This window comes from Phialemonium atrogriseum, assembly GCF_030411735.1.
Source record: "Phialemonium atrogriseum strain 8032-3 unplaced genomic scaffold QBC33scaffold_42, whole genome shotgun sequence".
NCBI classification, from domain to species: domain Eukaryota; kingdom Fungi; phylum Ascomycota; class Sordariomycetes; order Cephalothecales; family Cephalothecaceae; genus Phialemonium; species Phialemonium atrogriseum.
In genome coordinates this window covers 193,506-214,745 of record NW_026848179.1, presented here as the reverse complement: position 1 = coordinate 214,745, position 21,240 = coordinate 193,506, and the positions used below count along the sequence as shown (strand labels likewise).

The 21,240-nt window shown below is 56.9% G+C and overlaps 9 protein-coding genes across 9 annotated transcripts; 5 read left to right on the top strand and 4 right to left on the bottom strand.

Annotated features, from left to right (window-relative positions):
* The first annotated feature begins 186 nt into the window (after positions 1-186).
* QBC33DRAFT_552172 (uncharacterized protein) lies at positions 187-1,671 on the top strand. Its single transcript, XM_060429273.1, has one exon. The coding sequence runs from the start codon at positions 584-586 to the stop codon at positions 1,358-1,360; it is 777 nt and encodes a 258-aa protein (XP_060278628.1). The 5' UTR covers positions 187-583; the 3' UTR covers positions 1,361-1,671.
* A 32-nt stretch (positions 1,672-1,703) lies between these two features.
* QBC33DRAFT_552170 (putative tubulin gamma chain protein) lies at positions 1,704-4,091 on the top strand. Its single transcript, XM_060429272.1, has 6 exons — positions 1,704-1,856; positions 1,911-1,951; positions 2,064-2,230; positions 2,301-2,483; positions 2,540-3,298; positions 3,364-4,091. The coding sequence occupies exons 1-6, from the start codon at positions 1,849-1,851 to the stop codon at positions 3,592-3,594; spliced, it is 1,389 nt and encodes a 462-aa protein (XP_060278627.1). The 5' UTR covers positions 1,704-1,848; the 3' UTR covers positions 3,595-4,091.
* Positions 4,092-4,318: 227 nt separating this feature from the next.
* Positions 4,319-5,295, top strand: QBC33DRAFT_601720 (Sedlin; the record flags this gene model as incomplete). Its single annotated transcript, XM_060432122.1, has 3 exons — positions 4,319-4,369; positions 4,426-4,818; positions 4,941-5,295. The coding sequence occupies 3 exons, from the start codon at positions 4,319-4,321 to the stop codon at positions 5,112-5,114; spliced, it is 618 nt and encodes a 205-aa protein (XP_060278626.1). The 3' UTR covers positions 5,115-5,295.
* Positions 5,296-5,620: 325 nt separating this feature from the next.
* Positions 5,621-7,229, bottom strand: QBC33DRAFT_461466 (glycosyl transferase family 90-domain-containing protein; the record flags this gene model as incomplete). The annotated part of the gene is made up of 3 exons (XM_060425032.1): positions 5,621-6,676; positions 6,781-6,834; positions 6,903-7,229. 3 exons carry the CDS (start codon positions 7,227-7,229, stop codon positions 5,621-5,623), a joined length of 1,437 nt encoding a protein of 478 aa, XP_060278625.1.
* A 997-nt stretch (positions 7,230-8,226) lies between these two features.
* On the bottom strand, positions 8,227-8,688 carry QBC33DRAFT_552156 (uncharacterized protein). Its single transcript, XM_060429271.1, has one exon. The coding sequence runs from the start codon at positions 8,651-8,653 to the stop codon at positions 8,387-8,389; it is 267 nt and encodes an 88-aa protein (XP_060278624.1). The 5' UTR covers positions 8,654-8,688; the 3' UTR covers positions 8,227-8,386.
* A 609-nt stretch (positions 8,689-9,297) lies between these two features.
* On the top strand, positions 9,298-13,612 carry QBC33DRAFT_461584 (Non-repetitive/WGA-negative nucleoporin C-terminal-domain-containing protein; the record flags this gene model as incomplete). The annotated part of the gene is made up of 4 exons (XM_060425038.1): positions 9,298-9,627; positions 9,698-9,767; positions 9,842-13,210; positions 13,284-13,612. The coding sequence occupies 4 exons, from the start codon at positions 9,298-9,300 to the stop codon at positions 13,610-13,612; spliced, it is 4,098 nt and encodes a 1,365-aa protein (XP_060278623.1).
* Positions 13,613-14,418: 806 nt separating this feature from the next.
* Positions 14,419-15,982, top strand: QBC33DRAFT_563863 (uncharacterized protein; the record flags this gene model as incomplete). The annotated part of the gene is made up of 2 exons (XM_060430315.1): positions 14,419-14,680; positions 14,763-15,982. The coding sequence occupies 2 exons, from the start codon at positions 14,419-14,421 to the stop codon at positions 15,980-15,982; spliced, it is 1,482 nt and encodes a 493-aa protein (XP_060278622.1).
* A 739-nt stretch (positions 15,983-16,721) lies between these two features.
* Positions 16,722-19,073, bottom strand: QBC33DRAFT_552145 (beta-apo-4'-carotenal oxygenase). The gene is made up of 4 exons (XM_060429270.1): positions 18,843-19,073; positions 17,556-18,749; positions 17,154-17,498; positions 16,722-17,000 (listed from the first exon to the last, which is right to left on the bottom strand). Exons 2-4 carry the CDS (start codon positions 18,736-18,738, stop codon positions 16,984-16,986), a joined length of 1,545 nt encoding a protein of 514 aa, XP_060278621.1. The 5' UTR covers positions 18,739-18,749; positions 18,843-19,073; the 3' UTR covers positions 16,722-16,983.
* A 493-nt stretch (positions 19,074-19,566) lies between these two features.
* On the bottom strand, positions 19,567-21,153 carry QBC33DRAFT_552141 (37S ribosomal protein S24, mitochondrial). The gene is made up of 3 exons (XM_060429269.1): positions 20,455-21,153; positions 20,110-20,396; positions 19,567-20,053 (listed from the first exon to the last, which is right to left on the bottom strand). Exons 1-3 carry the CDS (start codon positions 20,996-20,998, stop codon positions 19,748-19,750), a joined length of 1,137 nt encoding a protein of 378 aa, XP_060278620.1. The 5' UTR covers positions 20,999-21,153; the 3' UTR covers positions 19,567-19,747.
* Positions 21,154-21,240: the final 87 nt, after the last annotated feature.

The window sequence follows — 21,240 nt, the reverse complement described above, 5'->3', positions numbered from 1 at the left end:
CTTGTAACTCCAGGCGGCCGCATTCATCAAGTTGGTAATGGCGGGGGAGGGGGTTGAATGCCCAGGCACTGATGTCAGCGCCTCATCAGCCACATTTGATTGCGTGGGCTGCCCCACCAGAGTGACCAGACAAACAAGGGTGGGCAAGCCACAATGCTTGGCGCAAAGGGTTAGGCTTGGCGAAGGGGGAAAAAAATGCAGCTTCCAGTTCGAAGGTTGAGAGACCCGACTTCAAGCACGCTCCCATCTGATCGTCGGCTTGAAAAACAATCAGACGTAAATTCACAGCTCTCTTGACTTATCTCCGTGCCAAGGTAGGCATCTTTTTTGAAGCCATCTTGGAGCAGGGTGGCCTTTTGGCCTGCTCGGCGGTTGCTCTGGTGATAAAGGATATATCCCGGGTCACTCTCCACCTGTTTCTGGTACCTAGCTGGAAATATCCCAGATTTAAGTCCCGATCTCTCTTTACAATCTTATCACGGGGCACTAAGCAGAAGCCTCCTCCAACATAATATCTGTTCCCACTGGGTACTTGCCAGTTATCACCATCTTCTCCCTACCTACTCCTTCTCCCCCTTTCGCCATGGCAACATGCAAAGTCTGCTCCGACCCTCTAGTCATACATCTTGATCCTGAAGACTCGGGTGCGACTCTCCCGGACGACCTTCTCCTGGCATGTGGATGTCATTTCCACTGGCAGTGCCTCCTTGACCAGTCCCTCCAGCTAGCCGCGTCTCTCCGCTGTCCAGCCTGCAATACCTACCTCCCCCCCAACTCAGTTGGGCCTTCGGCTGCCAGCTCCTCCTCCTCCTCCTCCGCCGTCGCGCCCCAGAGGACCGCGATCCTGACGCGGTACATCAACGAGGGTGGCGTGCAGGAGGGGCTCGACATCCTGCCCACTGTCATGGAGGAGGCATACCTGGCCGAGCATCCCGAGGCGCGGCCGGCGCAGGCTTTGCACCTGATGTGTGCAGAGGGTGATGTCGGTGGAATCGTCGAGCTGCTGCAGGATGTCGATGCTGATGAGGATGAGGACGACGGTATGGATGCTGCCGCGCTTCTGAGGTATCAGAACCCCCTAAACGGGATGCGCAGCGGCCTGCACCTTGCAGTCGAAAAAGGGCAGGAGGAGGTCTTTTGGCTGCTGCTGTGGCTGGCGAGTGGTTTGCCAACAACCAACTTCCCCGAGGCATTGGCCCAGACTGCTCTCGGCACGGGTCTGCAGAGAGGGGAGGCCGGGCCGGGAAAGGAAGATATCAGGTTCTTGAAAGATGGGCAAGGGAGAACTGCTGGCGACCTTTGTATTGAGGTCGGGGGTCAGTGGCAGAGGTTTGTGGAGGGTGGTTTGTTTTCTCCGTAGAAACGGATAGGCGCAGTCACGGCAGCTATTCAAGAGACTCGCAAAGTCAATGAGGATTCCCATTTACGCCAGGTACATACAATAGCTCGTACAAACAGAGACTATTTTTGCGTGTATCGCAAGCTATGCCAACCCCGAAGATGAGGGCTGGGGGAGAGAGGAGACAGAGCTACGGTGGATGAAATGGGACATTGTTGCAACATGCCACTCGTCTATTCATACAGCAGAGGAACATTTGGTTCAGTTTTAAAATGAATCCTTATTTGGTAGCATGTGGTTTGTAAACGATAACGGCAGGAGCTGTAGGGATGGCAGCCGTTAGTGGGTCTGTACCCTGGGGGGCCCTAACGACGGCTGGACGCCTGGCTGCCCCTCCACAAATTTCACTTCGCGTCCTGCGGCTCGACGCGTCGACTAACCTCCAGCCCAATCCCACGACGACCTCATGTCAGCAGCTACAACTCGGGTTGATTATACATGCGGCAACAATGCCTAGGTACGGATCATAACCACCATGAACCTCCGACCTCCCGGGCTAACCTGAAATCAGAGAAATCATCACAATCCAAGCTGGCCAATGTGGCAACAGCAGTCAGTTTGCCCCGCCTATCCCCAAGTTCAGACGACGTCTATCCCAACGCCCGACCCCTTTAGTTCTCTCAGCGACGCCTTGGAGCACCACATGACTGATATCCGCGAACAGTTGGCAGTCAATTCTGGCAGCAGCTTTGTCAGGAACACGGAATCAGCCAAGATGGCAACCTCGAGGATTTCGCGACTGAGGGCGGTGACAGGAAAGACGTCTTCTACTACCAGAGCGATGACACCCGCTATATTCCTCGAGCAATCCTGATCGACCTCGAACCTCGTGTACGTTTGTTTCATGACATGATGGGTGGATAATCGCCAGGAGCAAGGGCGCTAAAACCGTCAAAAACAGGTCATCCATGGGATCCAGACAGGACCCTACAAGAATATCTACAACCCGGAAAACTTCTACGTTGGCAAGAACGGCGTTGGAGCCGCAAATAACTGGGGTGATGGCTACCAGACTGGCGAGTCACTCCACGAGGACATAATGGAGATGATTGATCGGGAAGCGGATGGGAGTGATTCACTAGAGGTAACTCGGTCTGTCGACCCAGGTCCCCAAAACAGAGCGGCTGACATGTGGGGAAGGGATTCATGATGCTTCATTCCATTGCCGGCGGCACAGGCTCTGGCCTCGGATCTTTCCTGCTGGAGAGGTTGAACGACCGATTTCCGAAGAAGATTATCCAGACATACTCCGTCTTCCCCGACACCACCAACGCCGGAGACGTCGTTGTTCACCCTTATAACAGTTTGCTGTCCATGAGGAGGCTAACCCAGAATGCGGACTCGGTCGTCGTCCTCGACAATGGGGCGTTGTCACATATAGCGGCGGATCGGCTGCATGTCCAGGAACCTTCCTTCCAGCAAACGAACCAGCTAGTATCCACAGTCATGTCGGCCAGCACCACGACCCTCCGATACCCGGGCTACATGCACAACGACCTCGTCAGCATCCTTGCAGCGCTGATCCCCACTCCGCGATGCCACTTCCTCATGACCTCGTACACACCCTTCACCGGCGACCAAGTGGAACAGGCAAAGACGGTCCGCAAGACGACGGTGCTGGACGTCATGCGGCGGCTTCTCCAGCCCAAGAACCGCATGGTGTCGACGGTTCCGGGGAAGAAGAGCTGCTACATCTCCATCCTGAACGTCATCCAGGGCGAGGTCGACCCGACGGATGTGCACAAGAGTCTCCTCCGCATCCGGGAGCGGCGGCTCGCCTCCTTTATCCCCTGGGGCCCTGCCAGCATCCAGGTGGCGCTGACTAAGCGGAGCCCGTATATCCCCATGAGCCATCGCGTTAGCGGGTTGATGCTGGCTAACCATACGAGTATCGCTACTGTAAGTGATTTGTTGAGAAAGCCGTTGCGCAAGTTAATAGCTGACCACGTCCGCGTGTATCACAGTTGTTCAAGAGGATCGTCAAACAGTACGACGGTATGAGGAAGAGAAATGCCTTCATGGAAGGGTACAAGAAGACGGCGCCCTTCGCTGATAACCTGAACGAGTTTGACGAGGCACGAGAGGTCGTCACGGACCTAATTTCCGAGTACGAGGCTGCCGAGAACGCAGACTACCTGAACCCGGATTTGGGTGACAAGGCGACGTTGGCGGAGACGGACAAGCGAGTCGGTTGAGGTGATCACTCCGCTGTATGATGCTGGCGAATAAGGGAGTGTTGGGAGTTTACGACTTGGGTTTCGCACGAGATATTCGGTTTAAGAGTGGGATACGCATGTCATTTCTGGCGTTTGTGGACCGCCGTCAGTCAACGGTTTGGGATATTATAGCCCGGGCGGGCGGGCAGCCTGACGAGGCTCTCGATCCTGCTGGCATTTTACGATGGAAGATATGCGATGATACTTGATATCCAGCAATTTTAAGCCCCTTCAAACAAGAGCTTGCCTCGATTTCGACCGCGCTCGCAAATGCCAGTGGCCGAAAATTGTATCGCCCAGGGCTTCAAGTCCATTCCTACGAGAGAGAAGGGCAGTATTCGTGGGTTTGCAGGATGATTTGAAGTACTTCGAGTTGTATTGGAGGGTGCTACCGCTTCGGCCATCTTTCTTAAGAGCTGCCACCATCCGTGGCTATCTTGTGTAAATCGCCATTATCAGAGTACAATGTTTTGCCGTGATCCTTGTGCAAGAGAAAGACCGACGATAATGAGGAGACAGGGGGGTGTCAAAGGTTGAATCTTGATTGGCCTTCAGTGGGACCAGGGACTAGGAGCTTTGACCTTCAACCACATCCACTGTAGAGGGAGTACAGGTAGGTAGGTAGCTTGGACCCTGCTCTCCCACCTCAAACACCATAACCACAAAAAGTCAATCTGGCGGCAAGTGTCCAATCTCGCCGCCAATGGCGTCCACAATACCCTCAATAGCATGCCTCGGCATCATCGGAAGAAATGTACCTTTCCCACCCAGCCCTCCCAAGCCCACCAAGTAGCTAACCAACCCCAACAGAACAACCCCCTCCACACGACCATCTTCCCCTCCTACGACCCCTCCACCAACACCCTCTCCCCGATCCGCACCCCGCTGCAGTTCTCCCTCCTCCTCTCCAGCACCCTCGACATCTTCGAGCTGCGCGCCCGCGCGGCCGCCGCGGGGGCAACGGGAGCCGGTGCCGGCGCCGGCGCCACGACCGGCGACCTCGGGCTGCTGCACGCCGTCGACGACCGCCTCGCCGCATACGGCTTCGAGACCAACACGGGCGCGAGGTTCGTCGCCGTCGTGGACATGCGCGGCCGCCCCCTCGACGGCGCGGGAGGTGGGGCCGCGGGGCCGTCGGCGGTTGATCGAGACCGCAGTAGGGGGGCTGCGGCGGTGGGGTTGAGGGAGGGGGAGATGAAGCCGGTAGGTTTTGTTCTTTTCTTATTTTGGGCGTTTTTGGGGGGTGGTGTTCTTTTTGGGGGGCGAGGGGAGAGTGAAACGACAGAACGGCGGTGCGCTGACGTTTTATGTTACTTGGGTGATAGGTGTTTAAGGCTATGCAGGCGGCGTACGTCAAGCTGCTGCAGAACCCATTCTACGATCCGGACGAGCACACGCCGCCGACGGGGCAGGGTGGGAAGAGGATTACGAGCAGGATGTTTTCCGAGGATATGAGGCGAATAGGGGAGACGTGGGCTCCGGGAGTGACGAATCTATGATGGATGACACTGTCAGAGGCATTGGGCCGGCGTTTTGGGTGCATAGAACTAACTATATGGGTTTCCGCTTCCTCTTTGACCACGACGATAATATGAGGAAGGTTAAAAAAGAAGAAAAAAAAGAATCGCCCGATCCCGGAGTCGAACCGGGAACCTGGGTATAACTTGGCCGACTTTCTGCGCATGCGCACGTCCTAGCTCCCAGGAAAGGCAAACGTGATCTTACTGCGACACTCTCCAGGATTACCATTACACAAATCGGGCTGTGATTTGATTGTTGCATGGGTATTGCTTGACCTTGACTATATAGTTAGTCTACGAGTAAGGTGAGGGAAAGGTGACAGACACCCCGGTCATTCTGCTATAGCGACTCCTCGCAGATGACTAACTGGCACCCCATTTCCATCTGGCACACTATACAGACACCGGCTGGGCCAGACCCTTCCATGGATCCAAGAGAAAACAGAAGGTCATGGACTGAAACCGACACCTCGGACTCGGCGGTATCAATCACCTCCTGTCAGACTGAACGTCTCAAACGTAACACCCTCCAGATCCTCCCAGCCCATTCCCTCCGTCCGCGCAACCTCAGCCCAACCACGCACCAGAGCCCTCCAATAGCACGCCTCAGCTGCGGGGCTGAAGTACCCGCCGCCGACGAACATCTCGCGCTGCCTCCTGGCGATCCCCTCGGCCACGTCCGGGTGGTCCTCGAGCCACGTCACCGTCGCCTCCAGGTCAGACCAGTCCGGCGCGACAAAGACGATGTTCGCCTCCTCGGGGCGGTACCGCACTGGCCAAGAGTTGCGGATCCGCTCCGACTCCACCCACCCGGCGCCGGCTCCGGTTCCGGGCGCCCCGGCCGCCTTGGCGCGCGAGTCCGCGCTAGCGCCGCCGCCCGTTCCGGCCAGGTCGCTCGAAAACACGGGCCGGACCAGGTGGGTGGTGTGCTGCATCCACAGGATGGGCGGCGTGATGACGACGCTGGCGCACATCTGCAGGAACTGGAAGCGGCCGCTGTACGCGATGCCGTCGGTGTGCACGACGTACTTGTAGCGGCAGAAATCCTCGATGGGCAGCGCGTTGGAGGCGTTGCGCGAGTTGCCGCCGCCGGCGGCGCCGGCTGCGCCGGGTCTGCCCTTCTCGGCCGTGGTCCACTCGAGGGCCTCGATGTCGGCCCACGGCCTGCCCCTCGAGGCCACGATCAGGTTCTGCCGCAGGCGCGGGTTCTGCACGCTGTTGAACCACGTGGTGCCGCGCCACACGGCCTTTGGGATCTTGCGCGCGAAGGGCAGGCTGGACTCGATTGCGGCGATGGCGCGCGCGGCACGGTCCATGGACCCGATGAAGGGGAGGGGCCAGGCCCAGAAGGAGAAGTGCGGCATCAGGAAGTTGCGCACGTCGGGGTCTTTGCTGCGGAAGGTTGGGTCGGCGGGTCGGCTGTACGTCCATGCCGTGCCGAACGGCTGGTCTTGGAAGTTGAGCGAGAAGATGGTGTCGGGCAGGGGCGACGGCGAGGTGATGAGGGCGCGGTGGAGCTGGTGCATAGCGGCGCTGCGGGACTGGAAAACGGGGTTCACCCTCATCAGCGTTTTTGGACCAGAAGATAGATACCCCCTTTTCAGGTGCTGAAACTGAGGGTAGGGAGAAACGTGTTCTTTCTTACATTGGCCATCTCCCTCGATAGGTCTACCTTCCGTTGTGTATTGATGATGGAGAGCTAGCAAAGGGTTCATCATCGTCAGTCTCCGAGCTGTGTCGCGATCATGCTGCGCGGTGCCGACATACTTTTCCATCCTTTATCCTGCCCTGCAGAGGACCCAGATCCCCAGTCTGCTTCACTTTGAAGGGGCCCTCGGCGACGGCGTCGTCAATCTCCTTTGTGAGTCCCGGGAAGGCAGCGTTGCACTGCTCCTCGCTCAGGGACAGGTTGGCGAGCAGGTCGGGGGTCAGCAGCTTCGAGGAAGCAGGTCTCGACGTCGACCGAGTGCTGCCCGAACCCGGAGCTTCATCGTCGATGGTGCTGCTGGAAACAAAAAGGAGGCAGTATAGTGCTAGACAGCCCCCCAGGACAAGGGTTGCCTGCTTCAGACGTCGGCTCTGCCTGGCTTTCATATCAGCCGTGACCACGACTCCTGCAGAGACAGCATCGACGGCAAGTCGCAGGAGGGAAGGGTCTACGGTTCAGCACCGTAACAGGGTTGGCAGGGTTGGTAGGGTGTAAGTGAGGTGATCTGTTTTCTACTGCTGGCAATGATCTGGTAGTGTACAGGTTGCCTGATAGTGGGTGGCCCACCACATACATAGTATCTTACATAGTATCTAATGCGTAAAGAAACCCTGGCCTGGTTGGCAACAGGCCACTCACAGTGGTTACCCTGCTTCGAATCCTGGGATGAAGGGGATGGGGGAAGAGGAAATAGGAAAGCCAGACTCCGGCGGCACATGCTCCGGCAGCCAATCCCCGATCGCGAGGAGAACCCTCGATCTCACCGTTACGACCGGCAAAGTCGGTAATTATCCTGTCGGTCAGCGGTCAAGGTGTAGAGCATTTATTCCATGCCTTGGCGAAACCTGCAACGCCTTAAATTGTTTGGAGGCTTTTTAACAGATCAACACGCCCTGCTTTTTTTCGCCAGGCACGACGCGGATGGGTTTCATCTCATACTTGATAGTATACTGCGTAGTACGTATACTATGTACTTACTTATTTGGTTAGCAGTCTTCCCTCTGGGAGCGTTGCAGGCAAAGCATCGATTTGACCACCAATCATCTTACACCAAGCCCCCTCCTTCCCTCCATTGGTTTCCTGCATGACGCGGGAGGAACTAGGGACACTCTCGAATTGACCTGGGGGCAGGGTCTATCTTTGCTGTTCTGGGACTATAGAAAAGGCAAGCGGCACACGCACGCCTGTACAGATCCGTACCTACCTACCTATTTGAGGTACCTGGTATGTAACCTTCTAATTAGGTATGTAGTACCTCCGTATAGGCGACCCTTTGCCGACATTTCCCGGAGAAACAAACGGCGGACATAATTCATGCCTGACCTTGCCTTCGCTATTAGGCATTAAGCCGCGTTTTGATACCATGATAATATAGCTTGCTCTCTTGCTTCTGCTTTCGACTTTTCGTCTCGACTACTGTTTCGACTTCCCTCTCAACTTCTGCACGTTAACTCGGTGTCGGAACCTCCCACGTGGTTGGCTGATCTTCGCGTTAGTGTTGCAAGGTCTCCGCCAGCGTCAATTCAAACGTCGACACACACCACTAGCCCCGGCATACACGAACCATACGGGTATGGTGGTGACCGCCCACCTTTGCACCCTTTGAAGAGATCCTCAGACCTCTAATATTGGGCAGTATAAGTCCATGACAAGGGCCATCGATCTCACAAGGTCGATTGCGCAAAGGGCAGCGTCCGTCGTCACGCGCCGAATGCCCTATTGCTGTTGGCCTTGGCAAGGAATAGGATGAGCTGTTGGCGACGCCTTGGTAGACTAGATACCTTAGCAATGTGAATAGTAGGGGACACATTGACTGTCCCAATCCGACCAGGCCTACGCATGCGAATAGATTGGGAGTGAAGCGACTCCATACGTCTTCCATTTGCTGCGCGTGCATCGACAACTCATACCAGGTGCAGAGCAACCAATCCGTACAGCAACCAAACTATGGCAACCTGGAACGGTAACAGCCTTTGGCAGGCCTGCCAAATATCTGCACCTGGCAAGGATTTACCGGCTTGTTGGCGCTTGTGCAGATTCTCTTTGTTTGTTGGTTGAGCCGGGTTGCCTGAGGAATCCATACCTAGAAGCAGGTACGTCACACTGTGAGGGCATCTCCCGTCTCTACACTACATGTATTGTGGGGATGCTCAATCGGGACTAGCGCGCCTTCGAATGGCTGGAGCTGGGCAGCATTGGATGATGATCCAGTCACTGGCCAATAAGATCCAGAGGGCTTTTTTGGCCAAAAGTCAACAAGGTCCAATTATCGAACTTCGTCACTCTGCTGCTTTCGCCTTACTGCATAGGCCGGAATCCATTTTTCTGGCAGCCTCGATTCACTTCCCCACCGTCAGAGAATGAAATAATCCTGCTTGAGTCCCGTCATGAACCATCTGCAAAACTAAATATCGACTCCATCTTGCCCCGACTTGTCGTCCAAAAGAGCCCGAGATGTTCTCACCGGCGCTTCACGAGGGCGGGCCCGCCAAGGGCACACGAAGTAGTCGACGACGACAACGACCCTCGAGTTCCGACACCCTAGAGCAACCTAAAGCCAAGCGTCAGCGAGTCCCATTGTCCGAGACGACGTTCGCCAACCCCGATGTCCCCGCCGATGCCCGCCCCGAGATGTTCGAGGTGAAATCCGACAAGACCAGCCTGTCGGGTATCAAGCGCGATGGAATCGAGAATTTCGGAGCCCCCCGCAAGGAGCTCAGTGTCCGGTCCAGAAAGCCAAAGGCTGGAGAGAGAGTCAGCAAGGGGGATGGGAGCATTGTCCTGGTGCGTTGCATGCGTTGCCGGGTCCGGGCGAGAAGTGCTTGGTGACCTCGCGAGGCTGACGTGAATATAGACTACAAACAATGCCTACACAGTCAGCAAGCTGCCGGCCCTGCCCGACAGACTCCGTGCAGATTCGCAAGGTAGGCTTCCGTCCCCGTTGGAGAGATGATGCACAAGTTTCCCTCCAAATCAAGCTGACTTGTTTCTATCAAAGACCGACAACATGGCGCCATCTACTCCTCCAGTGGCTATGCCCTCACCCTCGGACATACCCATGCCCTTGTTTGGCCTTATACCTCGACGACCCCGTCACCCGAAACCTTCACTTTTGCGCTGCCCTACCCGGCGAAACATGCCTCGGACCCCCTTCCTCTCGGCTCGCTAGTCTCGCCCTCGGCCTCATCTGAAGAACCTGGCCTAGTCATTGTCATGCCCGTCAGCGGAAAGATCGCCTACTGGGAATCAATCTCCAGTGCTGCCACTCTTGACTTCATTCGCCAGCAACGAACTGGAGTCGAGCATGCCGTCCACGGCATGTTTTCTGGGGAACATGTTGTGCAGTTGGTCAACGCCGAATCGGCTGGATTTGTGCTTGTGTTTAGCAGCGGCCGAATGGCCTACATGAGCGTGAGAGATGGACATGGCCGGCCCGCAATATCGGTTCAGTTCCTTCGCGGCGGACTCGGCAATGCCGTCGGGGGCTTCTTCGGAAGCATCCGTCACGCCCTCACCGCCGCATCTCTGAGGGGCGATCTCGCTGCCGTGCGTGCGAACAACGGCCCCAAGGTCGGAGAACGAGTGATTGTCGCTGCGACATCCAAGGGCAAGCTCCACTCGTGGAGACTCCATCGTGGTGGTCATCATGATGCCCTCGCCGAGGTTGATGTTCGCGAGGCCGTCATAAGTGCCGCGCACGACAGCGATGCATCAAGCAGACGCCTTCCGGCGGAATCATTCGAAGTCGTTGACCTCACATTTGTCCCCCGCGGTATCGAGCGAAAGTACAGCGACCTGACTCGGTTCAGCCGCGCCATATACTCCGAGGACGACTCGCTGCAACACCTCCTGCTCTTGGTGTCGTTCGGCGGCAAGCGCCACTATCGGTATTCGCTGGTTGAGATTGCCCTATCGGCAGGAACTTTCGAGGTTGGCATGATACGGCCTCTCACATCCTATACTAGCCCTGTCAGAGCCGAGGCGCCGGAGCGACCGCGACTTTATGTCCCCAGGCCTGCATTGGTTGCGTTTGTCGTGTTCGACCGGGCCGTTGTCGTTGCGTCTCTGGCTTCGCCGCCCGATTCCCCGGACTCTCAACTCCAGGAGGAGAGCCACATGATCCCGGCCACTTTTGAAGATGTCATCGATTTTCGAGATGAAGACACTCTGGAGATAGTGGGCTCCGGTATTGAGGAGCCCCTGGGAAGTGGCTCAGTCTTGGAGGAGACTCGAGGCCACCGCCAGAAGACGAAGAATCCTGCTGCTGTTCTCCTGGTGCGAGGCGTTGGTGCTATCAGGATTGCCCTTGCCGACGTGGATCGTTTTGTTAGCGACAAACCGCCGCAGGTCACAGCGAAGAGCAAGCTGGAGCAGGCCGTCTTCTTTGGCATTAAAGACGACAACCCTCTGATATTTGAAGGTCGAAGAGATCTGCAGTTTTCAAGCCAGGAGATCGGAGAAGCTGCCATCGAGCTGAGCTTCGAGATTGTGAGCTCAAAGACACCTCACATCACGAGCTTGCCAGCCTCGCTAGAGATCAACATGCGGACACGAATCAGCTATTTGGAAAAATTGATGGACCACCTAAATGCGCTGAAGGTCGACCTCAGTCAAAATGCACGCCAAACTCTGCTCTTCAATGCCGAGAAGATGACCGTCGCGTCGTGGGTCTGGAAAAAGCACGAGGAATTCCTCGCGGAGCGCCCAAAGGAAGACAAGAAGAGCATCGTTTCCGAGACAGCCGTTTACATCAACGAGGAGCAGAAGACGGAGCCGAACGTGGCGATCGGCCAAGTCGACCCCGTCCGGCACTGGTTCATCCACGACGTCTGGCGTCTCGATATCTTCATCGCTTGGGGCTACCAAATCATCAAGTACCACTATCAGGAACGCCTCTCCGACACGGCTGGCATCAACCGCTTGATCTACGAAGCCGTCACGATCTGCACCGGGGCGCTTCAACGTGCTCATCTCTACCGCAAGCATTACGGCTCCACCTATGGCGTCGAACAATTGTCTAGCAAGGAGGTCACCCTGGAGCCCTGGACTGCGACGCACTTCATAACCAACAACTACAAGCGTCTCATCGAGTTCTGCTACCCCTGGATGGAGGAGTACTACCTCCACGGATCGGGTGACGCCGTCGACCCAGGACTTCTGGAGTCCACCCGACAACAACTCGAGCCCCTTACAAGCGTGTATCTCGCTGCACTCACCGAGTACGCATCGTGGGCTGATCATAGCGACGATGAACAGATCCGGCGCTGGGGCAAGATCTGTCGTGATGGCTACAAGAAGGACTCGCGCGAGAAGATCCTTAGACTCAAGGAATTCAACCTCTGGGACGAAGCGATTGCTCTGGCCGAACAGCACCGTAGATGCGATGTCATGGCCGAGGTTCTGGTGGAACAAATATGCTCCCTACGACAGCAGGCCTCGACAAGGACCATATCCGCAAGCACGGCCAAGGAGCAACTCGCGCTAGCTGCGGCCAAGGAACAGCAGATGGGCGAGTACTTTGAAAAGTACGGTGGTGATTTTGCGTTACCCGCCTACGAAGTCCTACTTTCGAGGAGCGGCGTCCAGGCCGTTCTGGACTTCCCCTGCGATAAGGCTGGGTTCGCAACCAAGTTCCTCAGAACCAAGCCGGAGCTGGCAAAGATCTCGTGGATCAATGACGTGGAGCGTGAAAGGGACATTGACCATGCTGCGGAAACGTTGATCGACCTTGGCCTCAGCCGCGAACAGCTCGTCTGGAACAAGAAGATCGAGCTTAGCCTCGGCAAGCTGGCGCTCATGGCCGAAGACGCCGAGAACTCGGTTAAGGGGGGGAGCGCGAACAATGGCCAGTCCGACAAGGAAGCTAAGACGGAGGCCACCCTGGAGAAGGTCGACCGCGAATTGAGCATTATCAAGATTCAAGATGGGCTGTACAGCCAGATTCTACCGTCAATCAGCGGGGCTATCGACGAGTCCGCCGAAGTCGACTTGGCCGTGGCCGCGCACGGTAGCCTGGTTACCAAGGAACAGGATGTCCTCGAGGACATCTTTAGGGAGGCCATGACCCGCCTCGTCAAGCACAACGCCCTGGATCCGTATTCCTTGATCGATCTCCTCACTCTGGCCTACTTGGAGCCCGAGCATATCGACGCCATCGGCGACCAGTTTTTCTTAGCCCTCCAGGTGGCTCGGTTCGGCCTCAAGGGTCGGGAACGCACGCGGGCCGAGCGAGTGATCTGGAGACGGTGCTTCATCCGAGACGACTGGGAAAGTGTCAACGAGACCAACAACAAGGCAGACTTGGATCAGCTGGCTACGGTTGGCGAGACCGCCACCTACCGCACCTCGTTTGCGTGCATCGCCGAACGTAAGTACTTATTAACTTGTGGCGAGACCATGCTCAAGCGCCTACGAAGACTCGTGCTGATCAAATGGAACAGAGATTGTTGATCCGGAGTTCTCACCCTACGTCAAGCCCGCCAATGCGTTGGACGCGTACACGGAATATGTGCCCCCGCGCTTCGCCAACATGGACGAGAACTGGCGGAACAAGTTCCTCGAGGCGATGAAATGGGAGGACTCCAAGCTTCGCTACTACACGGACAAATGCCAGCTCGATCGCTGGTACGAGTCGACGTGGGACCTCGCGCGGAAGATTGTCAATAAGGCTTACGACATGCAAACCGCCTCGAAGGTGGAAGCAGGTGCGTATGGAAGCGCGACGAAGCCCGCTGAAGAGGATGACGAGTACGCGGGTGGGTTGCTGTGAAATGGATTCTCTCGGGCAGACCCGAAGAAGGTGGCAAGCTGGCCGGATTTCGGAGTTTCGCTTCTGGCGTTCTTTTACCTCCTGTCCCTGCATTTTCCGGATGGTTGGATGGATGGATGGATGGATGGACGGATAGTCGTTATCAAATCGGGTGTACAGGTACCTGGGTGCCGAAGCCTTGTGTGTTTATATAATTCTTCCTCCGCTTACTTCAGGTATGATACACGAGGAAGCGCCTCTGGGGAAGTCGGCCTCGAGGGCCTTGACACAAAAATGGAAACTTTCCTTTGTTGACAAGGTAGGCCATTGAGTTCGCCGTCCCCGATTTTTGACAGGTTCGTTCGAAGGCAAGGGGCAAAACGGATCTCTGGAGCTCGCAGATCTCTTCATTTGGGCGTCAGTCTAGGTACCTTAAAAATGTTTCAACAGCCGCCAGCCAGTAGAGGAACTAGGACGGCAGCAATGAGAGACCACGAGTTGCGTTTGGGTCAGGCTGGGCATCATTCCAAGATTGCATGGGCACGTCGAGACGAAGCGGCATGCAGATACAAACCAATGACCCAGCAACACGTTCAACACGATGCACCAACCTGTCTTCCACCCGATCTGCGAACCGATGGTGCACTGGTTGGCGCATTGCATATGTGTGTTGGATGGCATGGATGGATATCAGGTGCGTGAACCACCGATCAATCTCAGAGAGTAAAGCCCATGCTTGCTGCCACCTCTAGTTCCTGTCGCGCGACCTCGCAACGATCTCTTCTTAGAAGTGCCGTTCTGTGAGAAAGCAATACTCTCAGCGTCAGATGTCCATGTCCTCGGAACTGTACACCTCCTCTCGCCACCGCTACCGCTGCGGCGTAGACGGCTGCTGGCGGGAGCCGGTGTTTTCTGCCCCAACTCAGGGGCGCGGCTATTCCTACTTCGGCGACTACTGCGAGGACCACACCTGCGGCATCGACGGATGTCCCCTGCCGAGCGACGGCGACGCCCCCTACTGCTACGAGCACGGGTGCTGGTACGCCGGGTGTCCCCTGCCGTCCATGGCCGCCGCCGGCGGATATGATCGTGAGTTCTCCCCCCCTCCCCCCTTCCCCCCCTTTTCTTTCCCCCACAATCCTATTCTAAACAAAGTCACCACCCCCCACAGCCCGCAGCCGAGCCTGCCAAGACCACGCCTGCCGCGCCGACTCCTGCCCATCGGTCTGCGCCCCCGCCAGCGGCAGCAGCGGCAGCGGAAGCGGCCTCCACTGCGCCCGCCACGCCTGCCCGCGCAAGGGGTGCCGCAACCCCAAGCCCGCCGACGCGGCCGCGTGCGCCGATCACGCCTGCCCCGTCGATGGGTGCCGGTCCGCCGTCGTCGCCGTCCGCCGCAGCGGCGCCGGCGCCGAGGCCTGCGCGCTACACACGTGCCGCGCCGATGGATGCGTCCGCGCCCAGGACGGAGGCGGTGGCGGCGGGTTGTATTGCGCGGACCACGCGTGCAGGTGGTCGTTCAAGACGTGTCGGCGCCAGGCCGGCAAGGGGAGGGAGTACTGCGATAGCCACGGGTGCGCGGTGGCGTCGTGTCCGCTGCCGTGTCGGCGGGCGGGTCGCCTGTGCGCTGACCATGGGTGCTGGTTCGTCGGCGGGGATGGGAGCGGGGATGGTGCGGCGGAATGTCCCAGCGGGCCCAAGGGTCTGGGCCGCTTCTGCGCGGCGCACACGTGTCGGGTGCGGGCGTGCCTCGAGGCTGTGGCGGTGGCGGCGGCGACGGGGACGCCGAGGAGGTTCTGCGCGGGGCATGCTTGTGCTTGGGAGGGGGATGGGCCCGGGGGGTGTCCGGCTAGGAGGCGTGGGGGTGGGGGGTTCTTCTGCGAGGGGCATGCTTGTGCGCGGAGGGGGTGCGTCGGGGCGCGGGGCAGTGGAACCGGTTCTTATTGCGCGGAGCATGAGAGGCCTGCTAAGGAGGGGTCCGGGTCGGCGGCGGCGGTGGCGGGGACGGGGAGTTCGGTGGTGGGGCGGTCGCGTAGGGCGGGGCCGGTGCCGGCTGGGCAGCTTGCTAGGATGTTCCAGGAGGATCCTAGGGCCGTGTACGCCATGGCGTATACGCAGGGGTGGGAGGGGAAGGGCGGGCGCGAGAGGTACGACCGGCTCAGGGGCTACCTGGACAAGGCGATGGAGTCCCAGCTCAGGCTGTGGTCGCTCGAGACGGAAGGGCTGGAGGAGCCGAGGCTGATCCTGCAGGAGGCCGCTGCTGAGGAGGTGACGAGCCCTGTTGCCGAGGAGATGGAGAGGAGGGCTGGTGCCGGGGATGCGCGGATCCCGCCTGCGGAGCCGGCTATATCCACTGACCCTGCCGTGGAGGGAACGGAGCCAACAACTTCATGACAGCGGGCAGTCAAACAAGTATCGTCTTGGACGCTCGGGAATATTTTTTCGGTGAAGCACGGGATCGTCCCTCATTTTGGCCATGGAGACCGCCATATCCCTTCCTTCTCACGGCTTGCTTGCAATGGCGGTCTCCATCTCGTCTTTGGTCTCCTTTTCCCCGGCACGGAGGTTCCACTTAACCGCTCGTTCTTCGCCTTACTCTCGCTCTATGGACATATTGGGGAATCATTGATATTTGTGGGAATGCAGATTGTGGTGGGCTATAATGGGGGTGTCGGCCTGGAGAGGCGTCACAAGTGTCTGCGAACCGGGGATGGTCTGGAGGAAGGATTCCATGGATATCTACCATATATCGGAGTTCCAAATGCACAAGGAAGAAACTGAAGGCCTGGATTCTGCAGCGAGACTCGAGCAACGATATCACGCCAGGCGGGCTAACCAAGTGTCTACTATCTACCTGCGTAAGTTGCACTCAGCTCGGGTTATTGGCGTTGTCATTTCGATAAAGTGAGCCGGAACTGACAACGACACTCACAGATTGGCACCGATGGGTATGGGAAGCACGACCGAGTCCGGGAAGTGAGTTCGGAATTGCGTCGCTGAGTAGGAGAAGCCTTGGTAGTGGGAGTTCTAGGGACATACGGACGTCGCGGAAACTGGTTAGTTAACTGTGGAGAAAAAGGTAGAAGGGTGCGTGGCCTCTGTTCAAGTGTGCTTGTTCTTGCTAGATGGTGGGTGAAGATGAAGAGTTTTGTGTGTACCGTACTCAGTTTGTTAGAATGCATGTATCTTATATGGGATGGAATTATCGGCGACTATGTGGTGTGGCCCATGGAATAGCAATTACAATGAACGGTCTGATGAAAGAGGGTAATTACTACGGCAATAGAAACAATTAATCTGTGCCGGTCTCGTACTGAGTGTACAAACAATATCCCCGTACTGACGCCTGGTTACCGATACAACTCATAGCCCTCGCCGCCTTGCTCTTGGTACTATTATACATCACTTCCGCCTAGAGCCAGGTCAAGCAACACGCATTAGAAACACGCCCATCAATAGCTCGGAGACGGAAAGGAAAAGTCCCAAGACCATCACGCCTGCTGCTGCCTCCTAAGCAGAGCCGCATACCCGGCCACGAGAACAAGGAGCCATCTGAGGAACGCACCTTTGGCGCCGCCGGCGCCCAGGCCCAGCAGCCGGCCAGTCCAGTAAACCAGCCCGCCGCGCACGACCTTACCGCTGCGGTCGAAGTCCGGCTTCTTGGTGGTCAGGCGCTGCAGGAAGCGCAGCTGCTTCCACTCGTAGGGCATGTAGCGGACGCGGATGAAGCGCTCCATCCACGAGGGCGTCTCGGCGACGGTGCGCGCGTGTGTCCAGACGTCGAAGCTGCTCTTGCCGCGGTACGCGCCCCACCCGGAGTCGCCCACGCCGCCGAACGGGACCGTGTTGATCGAGCCGTGGAAGAAGGAGTCGTTCAGCGTCGCGCCGCCCGAGGTCATCTCGTTGAGGACTGTGGCAGGGGGGGTTAGCGCGCGTGGATGGATCAATGCGGACGAAGTTATCTTACCTCTCTTGTTCTCGGCCTTGGAGCCGAAGGAGAACAGGGACAGGGGGGTTCTGTGGACACGGTTGGCAATATTGAGTGCCTCGTCCAGCGTGTTGATGGGGTAGATTGCAAAAATGGGGCCGAAGGATTCGTCCTGCATCATGGAATCGTCCATCGAGTTCACGAGCACGGCGGTGGGCTCGATGAACAGTTCCGACTCATCCATCTTACCACCCATGACGATCTTGCCCTCGGTGTCGTCCAACATCTTCTTCATCCGCTGGAAGTGTCTCTTGTTGATGATACGCGACAGGTCCTGGCTTGCCTTGGCACCGTCGGGGAAAAACTCGCGAGACGAGGCGTTGAGATGCTCGATAAAAGTCGGAGCGACAGTCTTGTCAACGAGGACATAGTTCTGCGACATGCAAACTTGGCCAGCGTTGGTGGTCTTTGCCCAGAGAAGCCGTCTGGCTGCGAGGGCCAGATTGGCGTTCTTGGTGACGAAGGCGGGATTCCGGCCTCCAAGCTCAAGGCAGACGGGCGTGAGCGTCTCGGCGGCTTTCTTGGCGATGATTGTACCGACATTCGCGCTGCCGGTATACAGGATCTTGTCCCACTTCTCGTCGAGAAGAGCTGTCGTCTCGGGAACAGCGCCGTTGACCACGGCGAAGGCCTTCGGATCCAGGGCCTTGAGTATCTCTATAGACACCATGGCGCTCGCCGGAGCCATCTCCGACGGCTTAATGACAGCCGTGCAGCCCGCACCAATGGCACCGATGAGCGGAGAGAAAATCAGCTGGAGCGGGTAGTTGTACGGTCCGATGATGAGGACAGCACCCAGTGGCTCCTTCTTGATTCGCACATTCAGCATGGAATAGCTGAGAGGAACGCTCGGGGCGCCGAGTTTCTCATCCTTGGCAAATGTCTTCAGGTTCTCGATCATGAAGATGCAGTCGTTCTTGAGCCATTCAACCTCGGTGAGCACCGACTCGAAGGCGGATTTTCCGATATCCTGCTTTAGAGCCTCGGTGATCACGGGACTCAGATCGTTCAAGGCCCAGTAGAGCTTCCGCAGCTGGACCAGGCGCCATTCGACGTCCTTGGTCTTATGAGTCCGGAAGGTCTGGCGCACGGAGCGAGCAATGTCGGGGATATCTTCCACCGCAGTAGCCCGATATTCCGGGATGGAGATTTTGGTAGCCATCTCGGGTGAATCTTCCACCATGCCGGAGTGTAAGTCAAGAAAATCCCACTTTGCGGGATGATGGGGATATTCAGTTATATCCCCGATGAGATGAATGAACTTACGATGTAGGAGGAAAGAAAGCAAAGATGCAAAGGGAAAGGAAAGCGATGGATCAGTCCAAGAACTGGACAGTTCGGGGTAAGAAAGCACAGCCGAATGAATTGAGCTGGTAAACAACGTTGACTAAGATACGACTAAGCTTAGGGAGATGAGAAAGATTCTTGATACTGCCAGAGTCAAGTTTAAATGGCGATCAGAGATGCCCGGGTTGAAGAGTGAAGGCCGGCTTATAGGGACCTTAGGTACAGGACATCAATATTCACCGAGCTAAGACATGTGAACATAACCCCTGTAGCTTCCCCACCTTGCTCTGCCGAGGCACAACTGAAGCCTTGCAATCAAGTACTGAAGGTCAGAGGAACTCATTCTAAAACTGGCATTAAAGTGAGGTTTAGTGCATAGTACAGTATCTGCAACCTCTAGGTCTATGGCGTACACCCCATCAACACTGGCTCCGGACGGTGGCCAGCGGAAGTGACGCCCCGCTCCGTTCCGGGCCCGAGCCCAGCTATCCGCCCTGCCACGAGAGCCGGCAACGGTGGGGCCATCCCAGCTTAATGCCGGAATTCATGTACTTGTACGGATCCGTACTATGTACACATCCGTAATGCACTGCGTGCAGGGGGGCTATAACAGATTGTGCACCGAACTTTTGGAAACGTTACATAGTAACTGTGGGAGGCATGAGCAAGGAGAGCAGTAGAACAGATACGCCTGATATGTCACCACAAGATTCGACTCGAAATTCTATCTTCTTATTTCCAAGTATACAACATGACTTTACAAGTTGGGGTTGTGATATACACGGGCATTAACCCTGCGGCTTCTCCGCTTCCAATCCCCTCATGCTGGCAACGGGATGCGCCTGTTTGCCACGGGACAGGTGGTAGAAATCCCATCTTCTTACTTATCGCCGCTTCGCCTTCGGGCCTGATGCCTTCTGTTGTGCAGGCACCGTCAACAGTTCAGCGACCTTGCCTTGGATGTCCGATGCGGGAGGAGGAGCCAGGGCATGCTGGATTCTCTGCGAGCCATCAACCAGAGCTCCTTCATTCTTCTTCGACTCATCCAGGAGGAAGGACTGCTGCCGGAGGGCTTCCAATTCTGCCCGTCGCTCCGGGGTCAACCGCCATTCTTTCGGAAACTTGGGCTTCGTCTTGAAGGTGTGGTGCCGTGTATCCAACGGGATATCCTCAAACGTGTCGGTGGGATCCTGAGACGAGTCAGCTGCAAATTCTTGCCCAGATTGCCAATCCTTGTGGGCGGTACCTTCGCCTCGGCGACCATCTTCTCCACCAGGTCGCCTAGATATCGCTTATTTTGTGCCTGATGCTCAAACATCTCGCAGCCCATGCGGATGATATCCGTTTCTGGGTTGTATCGGGGACCAGCAAGCTTCGCGAGCTTCGATTGCTGCACCTCGCTAAGGTCCAAGTCCCTCGGACAGAACTCGACGACGACTTTCTTCTCGGCCGGATGGAATTCACCCATGTACGACGTGTATCGGAAGCGCAGTACCTCTCCCTGTACCGGGGGCTGGAATGGCTTGGCGTGCTCTGCTCACGGGTCAGCGGGCTGAGAAGCAGCCCCGGCGAGACTAGCCTGGGAACTTACTCGACAGCAGAGGCATCTCCCATATGGCTATGCGTGCATATTCTCTGAGCTCCCGATGCTCCTCGAGCTTCCCGTGGCCCATACTCAGGATGTCATCTTCCTCGAAATCGTCCTCGCCCAACTCGTCCGTGATAAGGTCCGAGTCAGTCTCCTCCTCGCCCCAGAATGAAGATCGTTTTGCCTTCCGAATCCTCCTAAGCGGACCCATTGCCTGCCGAACTTCCTGGACATCTTTCTGCAGGGCCTGCTTCTGCTCGTGTGGGAGTTCGCTCCACACGCTTTGCGCCTTGGCTAGCTGGTTTCTGTCTTTTGCGGGCAACAACTCGGTACGTAAGAGATCGTCGACGACATCGCCAGGGTTGTCGTATACTCGATCGAATCCGAGGTCGACGGCATCCTTGTCGTTGGCTTCCCTCCGTCGCGCTATCGTCGTGGTGGATAATGCTCGTCGAAGCTGGGGGGTGTTTGGCCTGAGAGCCCGGAAAGCTGGAGCTTGCCTATAGCTCCGAAGACAAAGGCGCAGCGATTGAGCTCCTGCAGCCATCCCAATTGTTCCCCTTGAGGTAATTAGGGGTGCACGTCTTGTTGGTTGATTGCTTCCCAGGCCATAAGGATCCAATTGATAGACTGCTAAAAATTTGGGGCTCTTTCAGTCCCAACATCGTGACCAATCATAAGCCTTCTCCAAATCACCCCTGCACATCTTGAATGTCCGACTTTCCCCCTGAGAATAACCGATGTTTAACCGTCTCACCACCTTCATTATCAACTCCACATTGCTGGCTC

Coding starts and splice junctions, on each gene's coding strand:
- QBC33DRAFT_552172 (XM_060429273.1), top strand. CDS start 584: ATGGCAACATGCAAAGTCTGCTCCGACCCTCTAGTCATACATCTTGAT.
- QBC33DRAFT_552170 (XM_060429272.1), top strand. Junction 2,484..2,539: donor ATGGGAGTGATTCACTAGAG/GTAACTCGGTCT, acceptor CATGTGGGGAAG/GGATTCATGATGCTTCATTC. Junction 3,299..3,363: donor ACCATACGAGTATCGCTACT/GTAAGTGATTTG, acceptor CGTGTATCACAG/TTGTTCAAGAGGATCGTCAA.
- QBC33DRAFT_552156 (XM_060429271.1), bottom strand. CDS start 8,653: ATGTGTCCCCTACTATTCACATTGCTAAGGTATCTAGTCTACCAAGGC.
- QBC33DRAFT_552145 (XM_060429270.1), bottom strand. CDS start 18,738: ATGGCTACCAAAATCTCCATCCCGGAATATCGGGCTACTGCGGTGGAA. Junction 17,499..17,555: donor CAAGGCCGAGAACAAGAGAG/GTAAGATAACTT, acceptor CCCCTGCCACAG/TCCTCAACGAGATGACCTCG.
- QBC33DRAFT_552141 (XM_060429269.1), bottom strand. CDS start 20,998: ATGGCTGCAGGAGCTCAATCGCTGCGCCTTTGTCTTCGGAGCTATAGG. Junction 20,397..20,454: donor GGAGATGCCTCTGCTGTCGA/GTAAGTTCCCAG, acceptor ACCCGTGAGCAG/AGCACGCCAAGCCATTCCAG. Junction 20,054..20,109: donor AGATGGTCGCCGAGGCGAAG/GTACCGCCCACA, acceptor GACTCGTCTCAG/GATCCCACCGACACGTTTGA.